Source organism: Myotis daubentonii, chromosome 3 (genome assembly GCF_963259705.1).
Source record: "Myotis daubentonii chromosome 3, mMyoDau2.1, whole genome shotgun sequence".
NCBI classification, from domain to species: domain Eukaryota; kingdom Metazoa; phylum Chordata; class Mammalia; order Chiroptera; family Vespertilionidae; genus Myotis; species Myotis daubentonii.
This window is the reverse complement of record NC_081842.1, coordinates 117,554,723-117,572,929: the sequence shown is the minus strand read 5'-3', so window position 1 is coordinate 117,572,929 and position 18,207 is coordinate 117,554,723. Positions and strand designations below refer to the sequence as shown.

General features: G+C 52.8%; 1 protein-coding gene across 2 annotated transcripts in view; it reads right to left on the bottom strand.

Annotated features, from left to right (window-relative positions):
* Positions 1 to 410: 410 nt before the first annotated feature.
* Positions 411 to 18,207, bottom strand: part of NUP210 (nucleoporin 210) — a 126,958-nt gene continuing 109,161 nt past the window's right edge. For both annotated transcript variants that reach the window (XM_059688312.1, XM_059688313.1), the window contains exons 30-40: positions 17,818 to 17,992; positions 16,285 to 16,460; positions 14,087 to 14,307; positions 11,349 to 11,485; positions 9,280 to 9,403; positions 7,563 to 7,709; positions 5,723 to 5,973; positions 4,617 to 4,833; positions 3,115 to 3,210; positions 2,951 to 3,034; positions 411 to 1,731 (exon numbers count right to left, since the gene is read on the bottom strand). In XM_059688312.1, the coding sequence (XP_059544295.1) occupies positions 1,631 to 1,731; positions 2,951 to 3,034; positions 3,115 to 3,210; positions 4,617 to 4,833; positions 5,723 to 5,973; positions 7,563 to 7,709; positions 9,280 to 9,403; positions 11,349 to 11,485; positions 14,087 to 14,307; positions 16,285 to 16,460; positions 17,818 to 17,992 (1,729 nt within the window). In that variant the 3' untranslated portion in view covers positions 411 to 1,630. The remainder of the gene's footprint in view (positions 1,732 to 2,950; positions 3,035 to 3,114; positions 3,211 to 4,616; positions 4,834 to 5,722; positions 5,974 to 7,562; positions 7,710 to 9,279; positions 9,404 to 11,348; positions 11,486 to 14,086; positions 14,308 to 16,284; positions 16,461 to 17,817; positions 17,993 to 18,207) is intronic.

Below are 18,207 nucleotides of genomic sequence, written 5' to 3'. Positions count from 1 at the left end.
GCTGGTGACCCTGGGAAGATCAGCCTTACAGGAGAGTGGGGTGGAAGCCAGAGTGGCAAGGAGAAAGGAATAGTTGGCAGAGGGAAAGATGCTGGGAGAGAAGGCTGAGCTGGCAATCGGTAACATGCAGATGTGTGGGCAGGGCTGCCATGAGGTCCTACAAGGAAGACACCTATGGGGGTCCTGGACTGGCAGCTGTGGGAAGACACCATGGCCGCCAGCCCTGGCTGCTGGCTGCCCTCAGAGGTGGAAGGGAGGCTTTGGTGGCCAGAGGAGGGAGATGTAGCGCAGGAGGCTCAAGGGCAGCAAAACAGAGCTTCTTCCCAAACCCACGTAACCAGAAGCAGTCACCAGGGCCTGGGCTACTTCCAGGCAGGACTCATGTAATCCCGGCAATGATCACACGCCTCTTAAGAAATTATACTGAGCTTTATTAAATAAACCAAGTAGAAATAAACCTGTTTACATCCAAGTTGTCAGTTTGAGCTCAAGTAATATGCAAGGCACAATTCTTCCTGTCTCCAGCTTTACAAAATCACAGAACAACCCCAAAGGACTGAAGTGGATTCACACTGCATCTCAGAGTCAAACCAGACCCCACACACAGCGCCCACGAGAGACTGGCCCTGGGGTGTGTCTCTAGGTCCCCCTGGTGCAGGGCAGAGGGAGTGAGGAGTGGGAAAGAGGGAGGACTTTCCCCATTGTCTTCTCCCAGCCCCTCACTGGTCCGGCTGGGCTGCACCTGCTGGGGAGCTGCCTGGAGACCTGCTGGTAGGACAGAGGCTCGGATCTGCTGAGGTGTGACTGTAGCGGCTCAGATCTGCTGAGGTGTGACTGTCATACAAAAGGAGGGACAAATAACACTGGGTCTTTGTGCGTGGGAATATGGAGGCTTCTCCAAAAGAACACAAAGATTCCTGACTCCAAGGACATTTCTTCACGATGATTCCAAGGTTCCTGTGCTGACAGAGAGCTTGGACGTCCCCAGGGGGCGAGGCTGAATCCAGATGTTTCCACAGGTCAGGAAACAAAGAAACACGAAGGCCAGCAGTCTATTCACAGTGGCCCAAAGAGGGGCCAAAAGCAGCCTGGCTGGTACTCCCTGCTGTGTCTCAGCACTTCAGTGAGGCTGAGCGGGCTCAGGGTCCCACTTGCTGCGGTCCTGAGGCTTCTTGTGCAGTAAACGGGGCAGGCATGGGCACCTGTCATTCACTTCCCTCATTTCCTAGCAGGAGCTGGATCAGGGGAAAAGCAATTTCCACAGGGGAAAAAGCCCACAAATAAAAAAGTAATTAAAAAGTCCTTTCCCTGAGACCACTGCAGTAGCATCATCTATAGACAACTTCTAAACAGTCTGGCTGCTCAAAGTCTGAGAAGGGAGTGATTGTAGAGACTAGGAAAATGAAAACACTGTTCAGAAACCCTAGACAACCAGGCATAAAGGGATGAGTCAGAAAGTCTTCGCCTTTGCAAGACTGAAGTAAAACAAACTCCAATATATCGGCAGCAGCCAATGAGCACAGTCTAAACTAAAAATCAGAACAGAGGAGCAGTGGGATTGGGCTGGGGCTGGGCAACCATCAGGAGCTTGCTCCACGCTGGCGCTGCAGAACGGCACCTGGCTCGATGACTAGTGGGAGGTGTAGGCAGGGCTCCACAGCCCTGAGGGAGGGCTAGCTCGGCGACCAGGAGGCAGTGCAACAGAAGACATCGGGGATGAAGCAGCAAAATCTGGATGAAGAGAGAGACATGTGAGCAAGAGCACAGGGAGAGGGACGCTCCTTAGATTTCTCTGAACAAAGGTCACCAGGCACCTCTGGGCTGCAGAATGAATCCACTGGGGGCTTGCTGAGCTGGCCCTTGGAGGGAAAGAGAGCAGGGGGATGTGCAGAGAGGCCTAGAGTGTGACTCCTGACCTCCCGGACCGCCAGTAGAGTGTAAGAATGGCAGAGAAGCATCTGGCCCACGGTACATGCAGGGAGGGGCTGTCCGACTGTGCAGAGAAAGGTGCATGAACAGACTCCAACGTGAGCAGAAGGTCAGAGTGTCGGGGAAACAATGCAAAGGCCCGGGGGTGGCTCCAGCACCCTGAGAGAGTGAGTGGGGAGGTGTGGTTAGAAAGGGTGAGTGCCTCTGTGTGCCTCTGGTTAGCCTACCCAAGTTACAAAGCTAGTGAGCTGTTGACCATCCCATGCCCTTCACAGGTATTAGTTCACAGACCTAGGAGGAGCCTCCTAGGAGACTGTGACTCTGGAGTCCAGCATGTATGTGGGAACCAGCTATCCTGGAAATGCATCTATATACAAAACTGTGTCCTGACAAAAACTTCACGGAACCCTTGAACCTAGACATAGTCGGTAGACCCAGTTCCAGGATTTCCTGTGTGGGGGCGAGAACCCTTAAATGGACTAAGGAGACAAGGGCTGCCGTGCACAGCTGTGCAGAGTGGGCACTGCACAGTTTCAGGGACACCACTTACAGAGAGAGGTGCTTCCTGGAGTTGTGCAGAGTTGCCAGGGCCTCAGTGCCACCAGAGACAATGGGATTGTTAAGGGGAATGGGCCTTGGCATTGTTGCCCACCTGGGAAATCCTTCATCAGGACTACCCAGAATCCTTGTCTCTGAGTCGGCCAGCCCAGCCCCAGCTTAAAGTCCACTGCAGTGTCCAGCAGACAGGAGCCAGGCCTAGTGTGCACACCTGCAGAGACAGCGCTCCCTGCCACCGGCCCCTCCACCCTGCCCAGCTCTGTCTGCGAAAGCTCTCCTGGCCCAGGACCCAGGATCAGTGTTGGAGCCCACGGTTCTCTCCCATGAACTCCCAGATCTGCCTTCCTTTGTGCCCAGCACCACGCCTGCTAAGACACGGGGTCTAGGGACTCAACTGCCACTTCTCTCCAGGACTCCTCTTCAGCCCAGTTCTGACTGCCTGGGCTTTCAGGGGGCTACTCACAGTGGGAGCTGTGCTGAGGGCTGGCTCGGTGGGACAGGGCTGGTGGGGCGGTGAGCTCCTGGGGGGCATAGACCGTGTGGTAAGCTGCAAGACCGAATACATGGCTGGTTAGAGCAGGATGGGCATGGGGGCGCAATCCAAGGGACACATGTGGCCTGACTCACCTATGATCATGACCGCGGTCCCAGCCAGCAGGGCAAAAAGTGTGAAGAGCATGACTTGGTAGGAATCCAGGAAGTGCTGGAAGAGGCCGGCTCCATCTGTGGGCAGTGAAGAGACAGCTTAGCACACTACCCTGGAACCCCTGAGGGTCCGTGTGCATGGCCAGAGGGTGAGGGCCTGCTTGAGGCCAGAAACAGTGTCTGGTTCGTGGGCTGTCTCCCTGTGCTGTCCCCTTTTACTTGGGCTGCCTGACCCACCCTGTTCCTCCAGACAGTCTGCTTCCTTGAGACGTCCTCCTCATGGAAAGGCCCCACACTGCTCAGCAGGAAAGCTGAGGGTACAACAGGCCTGTCTAGGAGAGTTAGGGGGGCATGGGCTGCCCAGGATCAGCCATGCTGCCCCAAAAGGCAGGGCAGTGCTGAAAATGCCAAGAAGTGAGTTAGCACCACAGCAGTGGAGGGAGGTCAGGGGCAAAGGTCCTTTACAGGGACCCCACTGCTCTCAGAGCTGAGGCTTCTGCCCCAAAGCCTGCACGTGGCCCCAGGGTCTCTGACTACATCACCCACCCCCGGCCACTCATCCTTCCAGACTTAGCTGAAGCAGCCCTTTGACCTGAAGCTCCTCCCAGCAGAGGGGAAACTGCCCCTGTGTGCTGCCCCATCCGCAGCCACATCTCTAGAAACATTCCCTCGTTTCTGTAGTTGGGATCCATGCCTCTCTACTGGGGTTGGGAGAGGGAGGGGGGAGCACTTTTCAGGCATCTGCCAGCATGGGCTCTGGAACACAACAGGTGCAGACTTAACAAAGATGTTCACTAATGAGCACCCTAACTGTACATGCCTGTTCTAAGTGCTGTCCTCACATATTTAACTTCCAGTGGAGGAGACGGGCAGCAATCACTACACTCAATGGCGCCAGCTACTGTGAGGGCTGGCAGCTGGCAGCGGTGCTGAGGAAGCATGCAGTGTTTGGAAGGTTGATGTTCAGATTCTAGGAGAAGGTGCCATTGGAGGAAAGCTTTAAAGAAGGTGGGGGTTTTGGCCAAGGGGAAAACACATCCTACAGTGAAGAAACAGCAAATGCCAAGGGCTCTAGTTGGGAGCTGCACATGTTCCAAAAACAGGAAGGAGGCCAGTCTGGCTGGAGCAGGGTACACAAAGGGAAATGAGTCATAAATGAGTCAAAAGGGCAGGCCATGTGAGACCCTTGGGGACCTTGGAGGGACTTGGGCTTTATCTCCCAAGGAGATGGGAGTCATGGCAGAATGCTGAGTGTAGGAAGGGTGCAATCCAATCACATTTTCACGGGCTCCCTCTGGCCGCCGTGTGGAGAATGGACTGTGGGAAGCACAGTGTGCATGACCGCCTGAATGGACGACTTTGTGGGACATTCTATATTTTTATTCCTCCAGTTCCCCCTCTTTCAGGTTTCCACTAACACCCAGGGCAACTCCAGTCCATCTCTCCACACCCAGGTCCGTCCCAGCTATTGTCCCATGACTCACAGGGGCCAGGCCCTCGGCGATCCATCACAAAGGCCACGGTCACTGGGATGGTGACAGCTTGGCTCGTCATAGGACTGGAGAAGGTCAGAGTAGTAGACAGAGGTCCCTGGCTGCCAGCCGCAGGGTCTGAGATGCCAACTGTGTATGTAACAGAGCTGGGCAGCCCCACAGACTTCTCCTTCTCGAAGACCAGCACTGCTGGGGATCCCGATTTCACCTGGGAGAGACGTCAGGGTGGGAGGGAAGCACCTCACTGCTCCTGTAAAGCTGGAGGTGGGGACCCTGCCCAGCTCCCGCAGGCTGGGCACTCCTGAGAGCACACCACCTGCCAAGCTAGGGAAGAGCACACTGTAGACACTCGAGCTGTTTGTAAGGAAAGGACAGGTCCTCATCACTGAATTCCAGTCAAGTTCTCGCTTAAACATGCTAAACTGACACGAACACCCACCAAACACAAACTTTCAAGGGAAGTAGTCTGGAGCTCAAATACTGGTGGATTCCCAGGAGCCCAATCCCAGGGCTCAGCAGACCCACCATGAACAACGCACTCAGCCCTGCCTCTCTCAGCTCAGCCATGTTGGCTGCCCTGAGATGAGAAGGAGCAGGCAGAGAAGCCAACACCCTCACACATCCCCCTGCCTCCTCCCACCTGCTGAACTCTAGGACATTTACCCACCATTCAGCAGTCGGGGAAATTGAGGCCCAGAGATAGAGGCCTGTCCCCAGTTGTATGTGAGTCAGTGACAGGTTATGAATTAGGACATTTATTCCTGCCAAGGTCAGCAGCCTTCAGGCACTGAACCCATTCATTCAATATATTAACTGTTCACTGAGCACCGTCTCTGTGTTAGGGGCCCTGTGCCAAGTGCCGCTCTCGCACACTTAACTTCTCATTGGGGAAGACCAGCAGGAATCATAATAATCAATACAATTATATAGGCTAATAGAGACCAACAGTGCTATGGGGGGAAAAAGGGTAAGACTATTAAACATTTTTTTATTTTTTATTTTAAAAAGAGGTGATGTAGGATTTCCATGTACCACCTCGCCCTCTCTGCCTCCTGGTCCTTCCTCACGCCCTAGGCTTGTGTGTTGATGCCACTTACCTCCAGGTTCTCCAGAATCTCCATGGTACCAAAGACCTTGACCTCGGAGCTGGTGTAGTGGTTGCTCAAAAGGATTTCAGCCTGGTCGGTGTACAGTCCTGGGCTGAAGGGCACCTCAACCCCAACCTGTTCTCCGGAGAAGTGGCTGCCCCGGAGGGAGGCTGTGACCAGCAGTGCTGTCTTCTTCATGCTCAGGTGCTTCAGCTGCTTGTCTGTCAGTCTGTGCATCATGACCGAGCACAAGTACCGACCTGTGGAGACAAGGGTGTTCCACTTTGTCCCTTTTCCCACCCATGCTCTAATGCTATTCCTTTTCCCTGCTTTTTTAACTGGAGAATTCCTACTCACCCTTCAGAGCCCAGGTTAGGTGTCACCTCCTCCAAGGGTCTCCTAGGAAGTCCTTCGTCACTGACTCCAGCCCATTAAACACCCTTTTAATGCCCACCACTCTCCCGCACTGTCGCAGAATTTTCTACTCCCCAGATCCCCATTGGATTGATGCTCTCTGGGCAGGAACACCTGGTACAGGTCTGCAGCTGGGCCCAGCCAGCCTGGCTCAGACAAGGGTGACAGAAGGGTGAACAGCAGACTGCATCACCCAGCGCTGGGCTGCAGGTCAAGCTGACTCAGGGTGCAGCTTAGGGCCCCAGATGCAGAAAGAAGTTCTGAAAAGGCATTAGTTAGGATTATTTGGTATCCCCTGTCCTCCATGCCTGACCCAGATAGATAATGAGCTGAACAGACACTGTTGAGCAATGCCTTGGAAAGCATCCTAAACATCAAACCTGAACCTGGGTTAGGGTCCCTTCAATGTCCATGCCAGCCAAGTGCCCCTAGAGGAGTCCTCCCATGCCTATGCCAGCCAAGCACCCCTAGATGAGTCAGTTTTGTGGTGGCCCTGTTTCTTCTGGTCAAGTGGCAATAACATCACTCTCCTTAGGGCGGTGTCTTTGAGTAGCCAGGGACTGGGACTGCTGGGTGCCTACTCTGTGCTAAGCCCTGAGCTTAGCACACGCATGTGCTCTCATGATGTATGTCCTGCTCTCAGACAGTGGCTTGGGTGCTGAAGATACTTTGGTGCTGCGGCCAGAGGGATAGAGCTGCAGAGTGAGCGCAAGAAGAGGAACCCCCTACCCTAGGCCACTGGGAGCTGCAAACTGGGCTCATGGCCTGCTAACTTCTCCTGGGTAAGACTGGTCATCATCAGTCATCATCATAACACTGGCAGCTACCACAGAGGACTCAGGATATTTGTTGCATGTAGCAGGAATTATCCCCTGAACCCTCACAGCATCCTAGGTAGGTACCCCTTTCCTGAAACCTAGGAGATGATGCTTGACGTGTCTTGGCCAGCACACCTCAGGCAGGCAGCCACTCCTGTCTATGATGCCGGTCTTCAGTTCCACAGCTCTAGTTATGGCACATTGCATGGCCCTCGACTATTCAATAAGGTCCTTCCATCGCTCTCTGGCTTGCTCCTCTCAGAGCCCTGACCTGCAGGTAGAGCAAGGTGCCACCCTCCCTGTTTTGTGGAGGGATGCAGTCTCAGCACTTACAGGCTCTGAGCTGGGAAGAGCAAAAAGTGATCGAGCTCAGGGTTTCCAACTTTGACCATGTCCGTCTGCTGGGTAGGTGGTTGCTGAAAATGGCCATGACCCATCACAGAAACACCCACCTCGCCTGCAGGACACAATGAACCACAGAGCCGGAGTGACAGCATCAATCCTTAACTGGGCCCCTGAAAGACTGCCCCTCTGGACAGACAGCATTGTGAGTCAACTGCACTGAAGGCAAGCCCTCTGTGCAAGTTAATTTCCACTTTCAACCCCTGGAGACTTACCTAGGGCAGCATCGAACGCTGGTTCTGCAGTGAATACATCACAGGCCGGTACACTGAGGATGTCTTGCTTGAACTGGACCTGGCAGCTGATGAGGGATTCCGGACTCAGCTTCTTGATGACCTCCACCTGGGCCACGGAACACTCACCTAGAGATGGGGAGAGGTTAAGAAGGGCTGGGCTGGACCAGGCTGCCGACTGCCACATCTGGCCCATCAAGGCTTCTACACCTGCCTGAAGAGCCCCAAGATGAGGGAGCAGGGACAGACAGGCACATGGAGGCTGGCTGGGCCACAAAATGGCAACTATGCCCCAAATGCCTTCTATGAGGAGCCCCTAGGGTTCTCCAAAGGTGACAGAATGGTGAACAGCAGACTGCATCACCCAACACTGGGTTGCAGGTCAAGCTGACTCAGGGTGCAGCTTAGGGCCCCAGGTGCAGTAAAGTTCTGTAAAGGCCCTAGCTAGTTTGGCTCAGTGGATAGAGCATCAGCCTGCAGATGGAAGGGTCCCAGGTTCAATTCCGGTCAAGGGCATGTACCTTGGTTGCGGACACATTCCCAGTGGGGAATGTGCAGGAGGCAGCTGATCAATGTTTCTCTCTCTTCGATGTTTCTAACTCTCTATCTCTCTCCCTTCCTCTCTGTAAAAAATCAATAAAATATATTTTTTTAAAAAGTTCTGTAAAGGCATTATTTAGGATTATTAGGTGTCATGGTTTATAAAAGCGAAGGACAAGTTTTACAGAGGATGGGGATCATTCTGAATCTCAGGCAATTTCAGATCAGAATTTCAGCATTTGTTCTAGAGCTTGGGTCTAGGGCAGGGGTGGGCAAACTTTTTGACTTGAGGGCCACAATGGGTTCTTAAACTGGACCGGAGGGCCGGAACAAAAGCATGGATGGAGTGTTTGTGTGAACTAATATAAATTCAAAGTAAACATCATTACATAAAAGGGTACGGTCTTTTATTTTTTTTAGTTTTATTCATTTCAAACGGGCCGGATCAGGCCCGCGGGCCGTAGTTTGCCCACGGCTGGTCTAGGGGCATGGGATGTGGGTGGGTCAGGCCTGCTAACGTGTGTCTGTTCCTGTCAGTGGTGAAAATGGGCAATTGATATCTGGACATCAGGAGGGCAACAGTTCCCCTTTGCTCAGTGGCACTGAGGTAGGAAGAGAGGACTGTGATGCAATAAAGCTGCCTCATTAATTAGAACAAAAACAGTTCTGATTAATTCCAACAGTGAAGTTTTTTTTTAAAAGCCTTAATTGATGTATTTATTTCTGGAAGCTGCTGTCCAGAGCTTTCGTGGGCAGGGGATGGGATTGGATGTTCTGTGTATGACTTGGGACAGGTAATCACAAAGCGCCACATCTGCAATGAGGCCTGCTAAGCCATTCCTTTCTGGGATTCGTGGTGGTCAGTGTGGTTTTCTGTATCTGCTGCCCTAGGGCTGAAGTCGCATTTCCAGCTAAGAAACACAGTTTCTGGGGGCCAGGCTCTTTTGGGAAGATTCCTTTTAAAACTTCTGCTTGTGGATCACTTGAATTTCTAAAATGCTGAAAGGAGCAGGCATCTGGGGTTAAGTGTTCTCTCTAGAGAACACTTGAGTAGGAAAAGCACACAAAACCCATTAGAGGGGCATAAGAAGCCCCCTTCCCACTCCTGGAGTCCGGCAAGTTCCCTAACCAGACCGCCCGAGTCCCACTCACTCTCTACCTCTCAGGTTAGAGCTTCTGTCTCCCACGGTGACCATCACTTTGAAGGTTGTGACCTCCTGGAAGCTGGTCTGGACAGGGTGGATGTGATGGGCTTGAATCCTTTGAGGGACGCCAATCACTAGCTAGAAGGAAGCCAAGGGAACTTCACTGAGTGCTGTGTTTTTATCTCAACTTGTGGCCTGGATTGCAGGGACTGCCCATTTCACAGGTGATAAAACCGAGGGTCAAAGCTTAAATTATGTGCTGGAACAGGTCAGACTCCATAGCCCAGTGCTCTCCCATTGAACAGGAGCAGGGAGCTGAAGAGCAGGCCTGAAATGGTCATCGGTCTGGTATGGGCTGTGGATTTTGGCTCCTGTGACAGGTATCATCACTTCTCTGTTCATCAATTTGGTTAATTAATCTTTCAGCACTTTGCAGACAGGGCGAGGGCCTTGGCCCCATTCCCCTGTTGTGCCCTGCCTGTTCCCACCCACATCCAAGTCTTCAAGACCATCACTGTGCCGTAAACCCCACCCCTATTTCCAGCTTTTTGCCCTGGAGCTCCAGACACACACACCCAGCTGCATCCTCTGCCCCCCAAGCCCCTCCTGGAAGAGCTCAAACTCATCATTCCCCAAAGTCACTCATCATCTCCCCCCAACTGGCCTCCCCTTCTATGCTCCCCTCTCACAGCAAAGGACCATCTACCTCATCACCTAAGCCAGGCCCTGGGGAGTCATCCCCAAGGCCCCTTTCTCCCTCATCCCCTACTTCTAGTCACCAAACTTTGATGACCCTACCTCCTGAATCTCTTCCAAAGTCATCTTAGTTTCTGCCCACCCAAGGGTGCCAGCTGAGGGCCCATCTTTGGTCTCCTGGCTGCTTACTCTGCAGCTACTCCTCCTCTCTTGGGCTCTTAGACTCTGCTGGGCACCAGGTGATTGTTCCAACACTTACTGCTGATCCATGTCACTCTTTGATTAAAAAATCCCTGATGAACCCCTACTGCATCTAGTATAAGCTTCAACCCCTTTACCCTGGAATAGTAACAGTACAACTAATACCTACTGAGCATTTGCTACGTGCTGAGTACCATTCTTAGTGCTTCCCACATGCTAACTCATTATTCTGCATCCCCATTTTACAAATAAGAAAACTAAGACACAGGGAGATTAAATAACTTATCCAAGGCCACATAGCCTCTCAGCAGGTGGTCCAGTTAGGATTTAAACTCAGGCAGCCCGGCCCCAGAGCCTACATACTTAACCACTCCATGGAACTAACAACCTGAAATTAATGCAGTTCATGATCTAATCCCAATGCAAGCCTCCATTCCCCCACATCCTATATTCCAGCCACCAGGACTGGGCTCTTGAACCCTGCACACCTTTGCCCATGCCATGCTCTGTCAGCCTTCCTTCCCCAGGTCCCGCCCTTTACCACTCTAAGTAGCTCATTCCAGGAGAGCACGGCTTTATTAGTCCCCAGGTGCTTCTCCCTGCACCCAGTTGGCCCAAACTGCAGAGTTGCAGCACTAACGTGCAAGCTCCTGGGTGATGTTGCTGGAGTCCATACAGGCAGGCTGGCTCTAGGGATACACTGGGGTGCAGCCAGACGTGCTCACTGATTCATTCTCAACTGGAGATAAACAGAAGAGAGAGCAGTTTTGTCTGCCTCCAGAAAGACTCAAAAGGTCACTTGTTGGAGGAGGTTTAACTTTGCTAGTAATGCCAAATCGCTAGGCTGGCCTGCCCACAGCCACAATGCCCAAGAAACGCCCATACAGGGCATTCCTGCCCTTCCAGGCATAGCGTGAATCAAATAGATGGACCAACCCTAGGAGATCGCCTCTTATCATCACACAATTTGAAAATAGGGAGACAGAGGCCGGAAATGAAAGGACACTTGTCCCAATCCCAGAAGTGGGCGGCAGACCCCAGACTTATCACTCCCAGAGCTTGACTGCCTCCCGAGGCACTGACAGTTATTTCTTAGAGAAAAGGGAATCATTCAGTACCAAAAACTGAAAGTTTCACCCCAAGAAGTTCAGCTATGCCTCTTGGCCACGTGTGTCCTGAAACGCACCTCCTTGTAGGTCCTCAGGTGCCCAGCAACCTCGTAGTAAACCGTCACGGATCCTGCATCCCGGGCAACGGCCACTCCTGTCTTGGGGTCTATGTGGAGGATGCTGTTGTCTGAGGAGCTCCAGGTTCCAGAGAGACCTGGGGGAGAAAGCCCAAAGTGTCACCTATCTTTCCCACATCTGACACACCTGCCAAACCCCACCTCATCTGGTGATTGTGCCAGTCTTCACACTGTCCCGCCCCCACACTCACATCTCATCTCCCTCAGGATAGAAACTGTGCTCTGCCTGCCTCTAAAGCCTGGCTCACCCACTCCCCTCATGTTCCTGGCTGCAGCCACCTGGAACCACCAGCAAGTTCTACCATACCTGCATATTGCACAACTGTTGCCCTGCCAAGAAGGCTCCTCCAGCCCCTCCCACCCCCAACCCCTCCCTGCTTGTCTCTCAGTCATTCCCCCATCCTGAGATGACCTGGGTGCTGGCCCTCCAGGCCCCACCCTCTACATGCTCTTCCCCACAGCACTGTCCCTGGCCCCCATTATTTATCAGTCCCTTTTGACCAAATGAAGCAGGTGTCAGGCTCAGAACCGTCACCAGACAGTATTTCTTAATTAAAAGTTAATCACATCCTATATAACAAAAGCCTAATATGATAATTGTCCGGTCATCTGTTCAACCAATCAAAGTGTAATATGCTAATGATATGCTAAAGCTGCTCAATCACTCACTATGATGTGCACTGACCACCATGGGGCAGACGCTCTGACCGGTAGGTTAGCTTGCTGCTGGGGTCCGGCTGATCAGGACTGAGTGAGACAGGCTGGACACACCCTGGAGCCCTTCCATTTTCCCTCCCTGACTGGCCAACCCCCCGCATCCCTCCCCAGCTCCGATCGTGCACCAGTGGGGTCCCTTGGCCTGGCCTGCGCCCTCTCGCAATCCAGACCCCTTGGGGATGTCGGAGAGCCAGTTTCAGCCTGATCCCGCAGGCCAGGCCAAGGGACCCCACTGGTGCACGAATCAACACTAATAAAAGAGAAAAATGGTAATTGGCATACGAGCTACCCTTTTCATTGGCTAATCAGGGCTATATGCAAATTAACTGCCAACAAGATGGCGGTTAATTTGCATATGTAGGCACAATGCAGGGAGGCGAAAGGGAAAGCAGGAAGAAGCCCCCCCGCCACTGACAGTGATCAGAAACCCAGGGGGGAGCTAAGAGCTGGGGGGCAGGGCAAAGGCGGGGCCGCCTTTGCCCTGCCCCCCAGCCATGATCGGAGAATCAGGCGCCTTTTCTGCCCTGGCCAGTGATAGCAGGAAGTAGGGGTGGAGCCAGCGATGGGAGCTGGGCATGGTCGAAGCTGGCAGTCCCAGGAGCTAGGGGTCCCTTGCCTGGACCTAAAGCGGAGCCCATGATCATGGGGCCGCTGCAGCTGCAGGTCCCCGCTGCCCGGGCCGGACGCCTCAGCCAGAGGCGTCAGGCCTGGGCAAGGGGCTGATCCTGCGATTGGAGGGTGATGGGGGTCAACGCCTGAGGGCTCCCAGTATGTGAGAGGGGGCAGGCTGGGCTGAGGGACACTCCCCCCCCCACACACCCAGTGCACGAATTTCGTGCACCGGGCCCCTAGTTTGTAATATAATAAACTAGAGGCCCGATGCACAAAATTCATGCACGGGTAGGGTCCCTAGTCCTGGCCGATGATCAGGGCCGATCTGTGGGGTGACCGATGGGCCCTCACTGGCACCCACGATGGCTGGCCTGGCGCCGCCTACTCACCAGTCCTGCCCCCTGCTGCTGGTCACCTCCCTCTGTGGGGCAACCGGTGGGGCTATTGGGGGCCCCTGCTGGCACCCCACCTTGCTTGGCCTGGGGCCTGTGAGCTGGGGGCAGCTCCTGCGTTGAGTGTCTCCCCCTTGTGGTCAGTGCATGTCATAGCAACTGGTCATCCCGCTGGTCAATCTGCATATTAGGCTTTTATTATATAAGATAAAATTAAAAACGGAACAACTACAGTCTATTTATGGCAACTTATATTTGCTTTTCTTTAAAGGCAGTGTTTACCTTCCTTTTAAAAGGAATTTAATTAGGTAAAAAAAATAGCCAATTTGAAAAAAATTTAATCAATAATTGTACATGTAGTTCATAGATGTACAGGTGGCATGGGAAGGGCTGAAATTTGGAAGTCACTAAACTGGCCCAATAGCTATTCTTTGCTTAGGTTTCCTTACAGAGGCATGCTGGTCACATGATAGCTGCTAGCATAAAACCAAACGAAACATTCAGTTCCTCAGCTGCATTAGTTGCATTTCAAGTGTTTACCTGCTAGTGGCTATTGTGTCAGACAGTGTAGACACAGGGCGCTTCCACGCTGGCAGAATACTCCTGGACAGGGTTGCTTCAGGGAAGGGGTGGCAAAGGGCCATATATTTGGGGCTGTGTGTGCCCAAAGGTCTCCTATGCCACCATCCAAACTGAAAGTTGGGTGAAAATGGCTACTGACAAGTAAATGAATGGGTGTTGCTGAGTTTCAATAAAATTTTATTTGCAAAAAACAGGCAACAGGTTGGCTGTGGCCCAAGGTGGCAGTCTTCTGACTCCTGTTCTAGAGCATCATCCGGATTCTACATGTACGTCTCCCACAGCAGGAAGCTGAGCACCTCCCAGGGAGACCACTCCCATCTTTTTGAGGGCCCGTGTCTCACAAGGGAGGGTGCCTTCAGCCAGTGTCTCTCTTACCTTCTAGGCTGACCAGAACAGTGGCCAGACAGAGGATGTCCCCCACCACCACCGCTCCAGACAGCTCTGGAGAGATGGCGTGTAGGACAGGCAATGGGACAAAGTCGAAGAGGCCTGCGTGCTCCGTGTCCCACACACTGAGCAGCGTCAGGCCCACGCTGACAGTGCGGAGGATGCAGGTGTTGTTGGTTGTGCCCTTCCCGATTTGCACAAACTCGTCCCTAGGCACAGAAGGAATATGAGGGCTCTCAGTATCAGGAAACAGCCCTGACTCGAGGGAGAAATGCAGCATCAGTCTTCTGCTGGGCAATACTTTTTGCTGAGCAACAGCCCAGATGTCACTCCAATGCACGGCCACCTAGCAGGTGCTCCAGGTAGAAAGCACCACAGGCCCAACAAGCCTGCCCTCACCTCATCTTCTGGAGGAACCCGCAGCCTCAGCCAGGAGTGGCTGCATCGCCACCCACACTACAGAAGGAAAAGGAGAGGACCTGAGAGAAAATTGGCCTGCAGAGTGCTGTCAACAGGAAGTGGGCATGTCCTGGGGAGGCACAGACTGCCCTTTGCGGTGTAGCCTGAACAAGTAAAGTAGCCTCTGCACGCTCATCTGTAAGATGAGTATAAGAAGGAACCCTTGTCACAGGCGTGGTGTGAGCACCAAACTAGGTCGGCAGCTAGAGGTGCTCAGACTAGTGCCTGGCAACAGTTCGATCCACACCGGCCAGTGTTGTCCAGTGTGAAGGCTTGGACTGGGAGGCTGTGGGTTAGGGTCCCTGGCCTCATCACTTCCTTCCACCACACCTTCTGACTCCTGAACCCTGACTGCTCTGTTAGAGGCTCCTACTACACAAGGGCCAGTGTAGCTTCTGCATTGTAGCTAGGGGCTGCCACACCCAGCTCCACCTCCTACAGGGCAGCCTGCACCCCAGACCGACAGATGTCCATACTGTGTGCACAAAACTCCACAGCTGGCAGAGGCCCTCACACCCACAGCCTCAGTTGCCACGTTCCCCTCTTGACAGGTGTGAAAACAGAGGTCTGGAGAGGTGACCTGCCTTGCCCAAGCTCACAGGCCTATAAAGAGCAGAGCTGGGCTAGAACCGGGTCTCACTCTAAACCCAGGTTCTCCGACCATGCCATACCTCCAGCGTCTGGCATTGGGTGTCTTAGCAATAGGGGACACATCTGTTCCAGGGCGCATGGAAAGGCCGGGTTGCAATGGTCATCAGAACCTGGACTGTCTTCCGTGCCCCCACCCCAGTGCTGCCTAGAACTCCCCAGGCCTATTCCACCCTCTTGGTCTGATGCTTCTCTCTCCTCCTCTGAGCTGGGACTGCATACCCCTGGGCCGTAGTGCTCAACCTTTAGAGTCTCATAGAAGCCTCATTAAAACAGAGATCGTTGGGCCCTGGCAGTGTCATTTCTAAGAGTTCTCCAATGATGCTGATGATGCTGGTCTGGGGATCACACTTGAGAACCACCTCTCCCACGGACTCAGGGGTTTTCGTAGGCCTAGACTCAGGCCACCCCCTTTCTCCTCACATTAGGCCTGAGGCTGCAGTTGTATTTCAGAAGAGTCATCCAAAAAGAATTGCACTTGGAGCTGGTATTCAAGCCTCACTTCCTGGCTGTGTGACCTCTCTGGGTCTCAGCAATGGGCCACAGTGAAGAACGAGATGTCAGTAGAAGAGCCTGCACACAGCCTGCAGCCAGTGAATACCTGAGCACCGAAGGCGTGTGCCTCATTTGCTCTGACCAACTTTTGTGAGTGTATAATGGTGACGTGCATCCACGGATTACAGGGCCTAGACGTGGAAAGGGCTGTCTGTACCTCCCTTGCTATCCAGCTTTCAAAGGTACACAAAAATATTACTGTAAACCCTCCAACTGCAAACCCCCACATCTGTATTTTGCTTCCTGACCATCAGGGAACATCTCCACCCAATAACATCCTGCCACAGAGCAAACAAAGGCTCCCAACCACACTTCCCTCACTCCTCCTGCCTCTGGGCCACGCCTGGTGCTTCCCCTGGTGGCCCTTTGAGAGAGGCATGCCCCCTCTTCCTAGAAACTCTAACAAAACTTTTCTTTCAATGCCCTTAGCTTCTTTGTGTTGTCATCAGTCACATCTCTAAATTAAATGTAGGTACAATTAAGACATAACTTCGCATGAGAAAAGAGCAGCACCCACACCCTACCTGTTAGTTGCAAAGTTGAGGATCGAATTGTGAGCGTGGAAAACATCTCCAGAGTTGTCATGGAAATGGACAGTGAAGGTCACAGTCATCCCCAAAGGCAGGGCAGCCAGAGCCTCATTGTTCCGGGTGTGCAGGGCAGGGCTCAGGGAGATCCTCAGGTAAGACACCGGAGCCACCTGAAGGACAATAAGCAGATATGGCGACGACTGTGTTGGTAAACCCACCTCCCAAGGAGACGCTTGTCCCTAGCTGGTCCCCATCTCAGGGAGGACTGGGGGCCCGACCAACGAAGAGCAAAGGCCTTGCTCCCCAGAGCGTCCCAACCTAGTGACGAGGTTCCCACCTCCCTGCACAGTGAGCCAACTTAACCCACAAGAGTTAAAATCTATGACTTTGAAAATTAGATCATCATTCACGTTGCAAAGATATCCTGAGCTTTGACTGTTCTGTCCTCAGAAGCCCAGGCTCTACGGCATTTAAAGGAGAATGCTGCCTGCTTGGGTCGTAGAGGCAGCGTTGACTGGAGACACTGCACACCTGAAGCTGCTCCGGGGAAAGGACCGATGGGGAAAGGCGAGAATGATGGGTTTTGGGAGTGGAAGCCCAAGAACCTGAGCTCCATAAAGATCAGTCTTGCGTCTCTAATTCCAGGAGAAATCTGAACAAAAGCTAGCTCCCCACAGGCCTGACATCTTTGACAGCGTTCAGAGGTGCAGTGATGGCACACAGCTGTGCCATGAGCCGTCAGTCACTTCCACTCACTCAGAAACTAGGGTGCAGCTTCCCTGCCAGGCACTCACCTTGAAACAAAGAGCCATTACTTAAGGAAGTAGGCCTGCGACCCAGGGAAAATCTAAACATAAAAACAGTCATGGACTTCCTCTGTCATCTAGGATTTAGAGATGGCAGTGATGAGATATGGAATATCTCACGTTAAGATAAACCCCAGGGATGTCCAAGGACAAATTCCCCTCACTGAGGAGTGACCCGGGAGGCACCGTGATGTGACCGGAGGACACAGGCCTGAGCCAGGCCAAGGCAGGTCAGCACCCAGACTGACTCGCAACCACTGTGACCTTGAGCAACTCACTTCCACTCTGGATCCTGGTTTTCTTGCCAATGGCATGTGTCACCTACCTGTCCAGGCTGCCGCCGGTGTCATGTAATGAACTGTGGGTCCGGTATCTAGCTCATGCATTCAGTGGCAATAATCATGTGCCAGGTACCAGCTGCCCCATCCAGACCCTGGGGTGCCAGTGCTGGCAAATCACAGGACTGTGCTGTACCTCAGTTTCCCCAGTTATGAACAAGGTCATTGCACTCTATAATTTCCAAAGACCTCTGGCTTGGACAGCCAGAAGATGCTGTAGCTTTTTACCTAGGAACTTTGCCCCTGGCTATTCTGAAATAAATTCTTACATATGATTTCTCAGCTGCAGGGGAATATATTCATTTTTATACCTGCAAGGGGAGAAATATTACCTCCGCACTACTGCTTTTATTACTCTAAAAAGGAGAATAATGGAACCCTACCTTTACTGCAACGATGAGGGTCTGGTTAGTCCCAAACGGCTCTTGGGCAGTCACTTCAATGGTAGAAGTCCCAATTGTGGGCCCTGACACCAGGAAGCCTTTCTCATTAATGTGCACGATGGGAACCTTCTCGGGCCCATTCAGGACATGGTAGCTCAGAGATGCTGTGCCATCCCTTTGGAACACAAAACAGAGCTGTTTACTTGTGGGCAGCCTGCCTCTTCAGTCACTAACAGGAACCTGATTTGGAAAACCAAAAGTTCCAAGGAAAGTATCTTTTCCCACTCTTCCAAGAACAGCTCTTCACATGGCCAGTCAACAGGGAGACAGACACCATGAGGGCTGATTTCCTTTCACCAGCCACATGGGGCATTTACTGTAAAATACTGT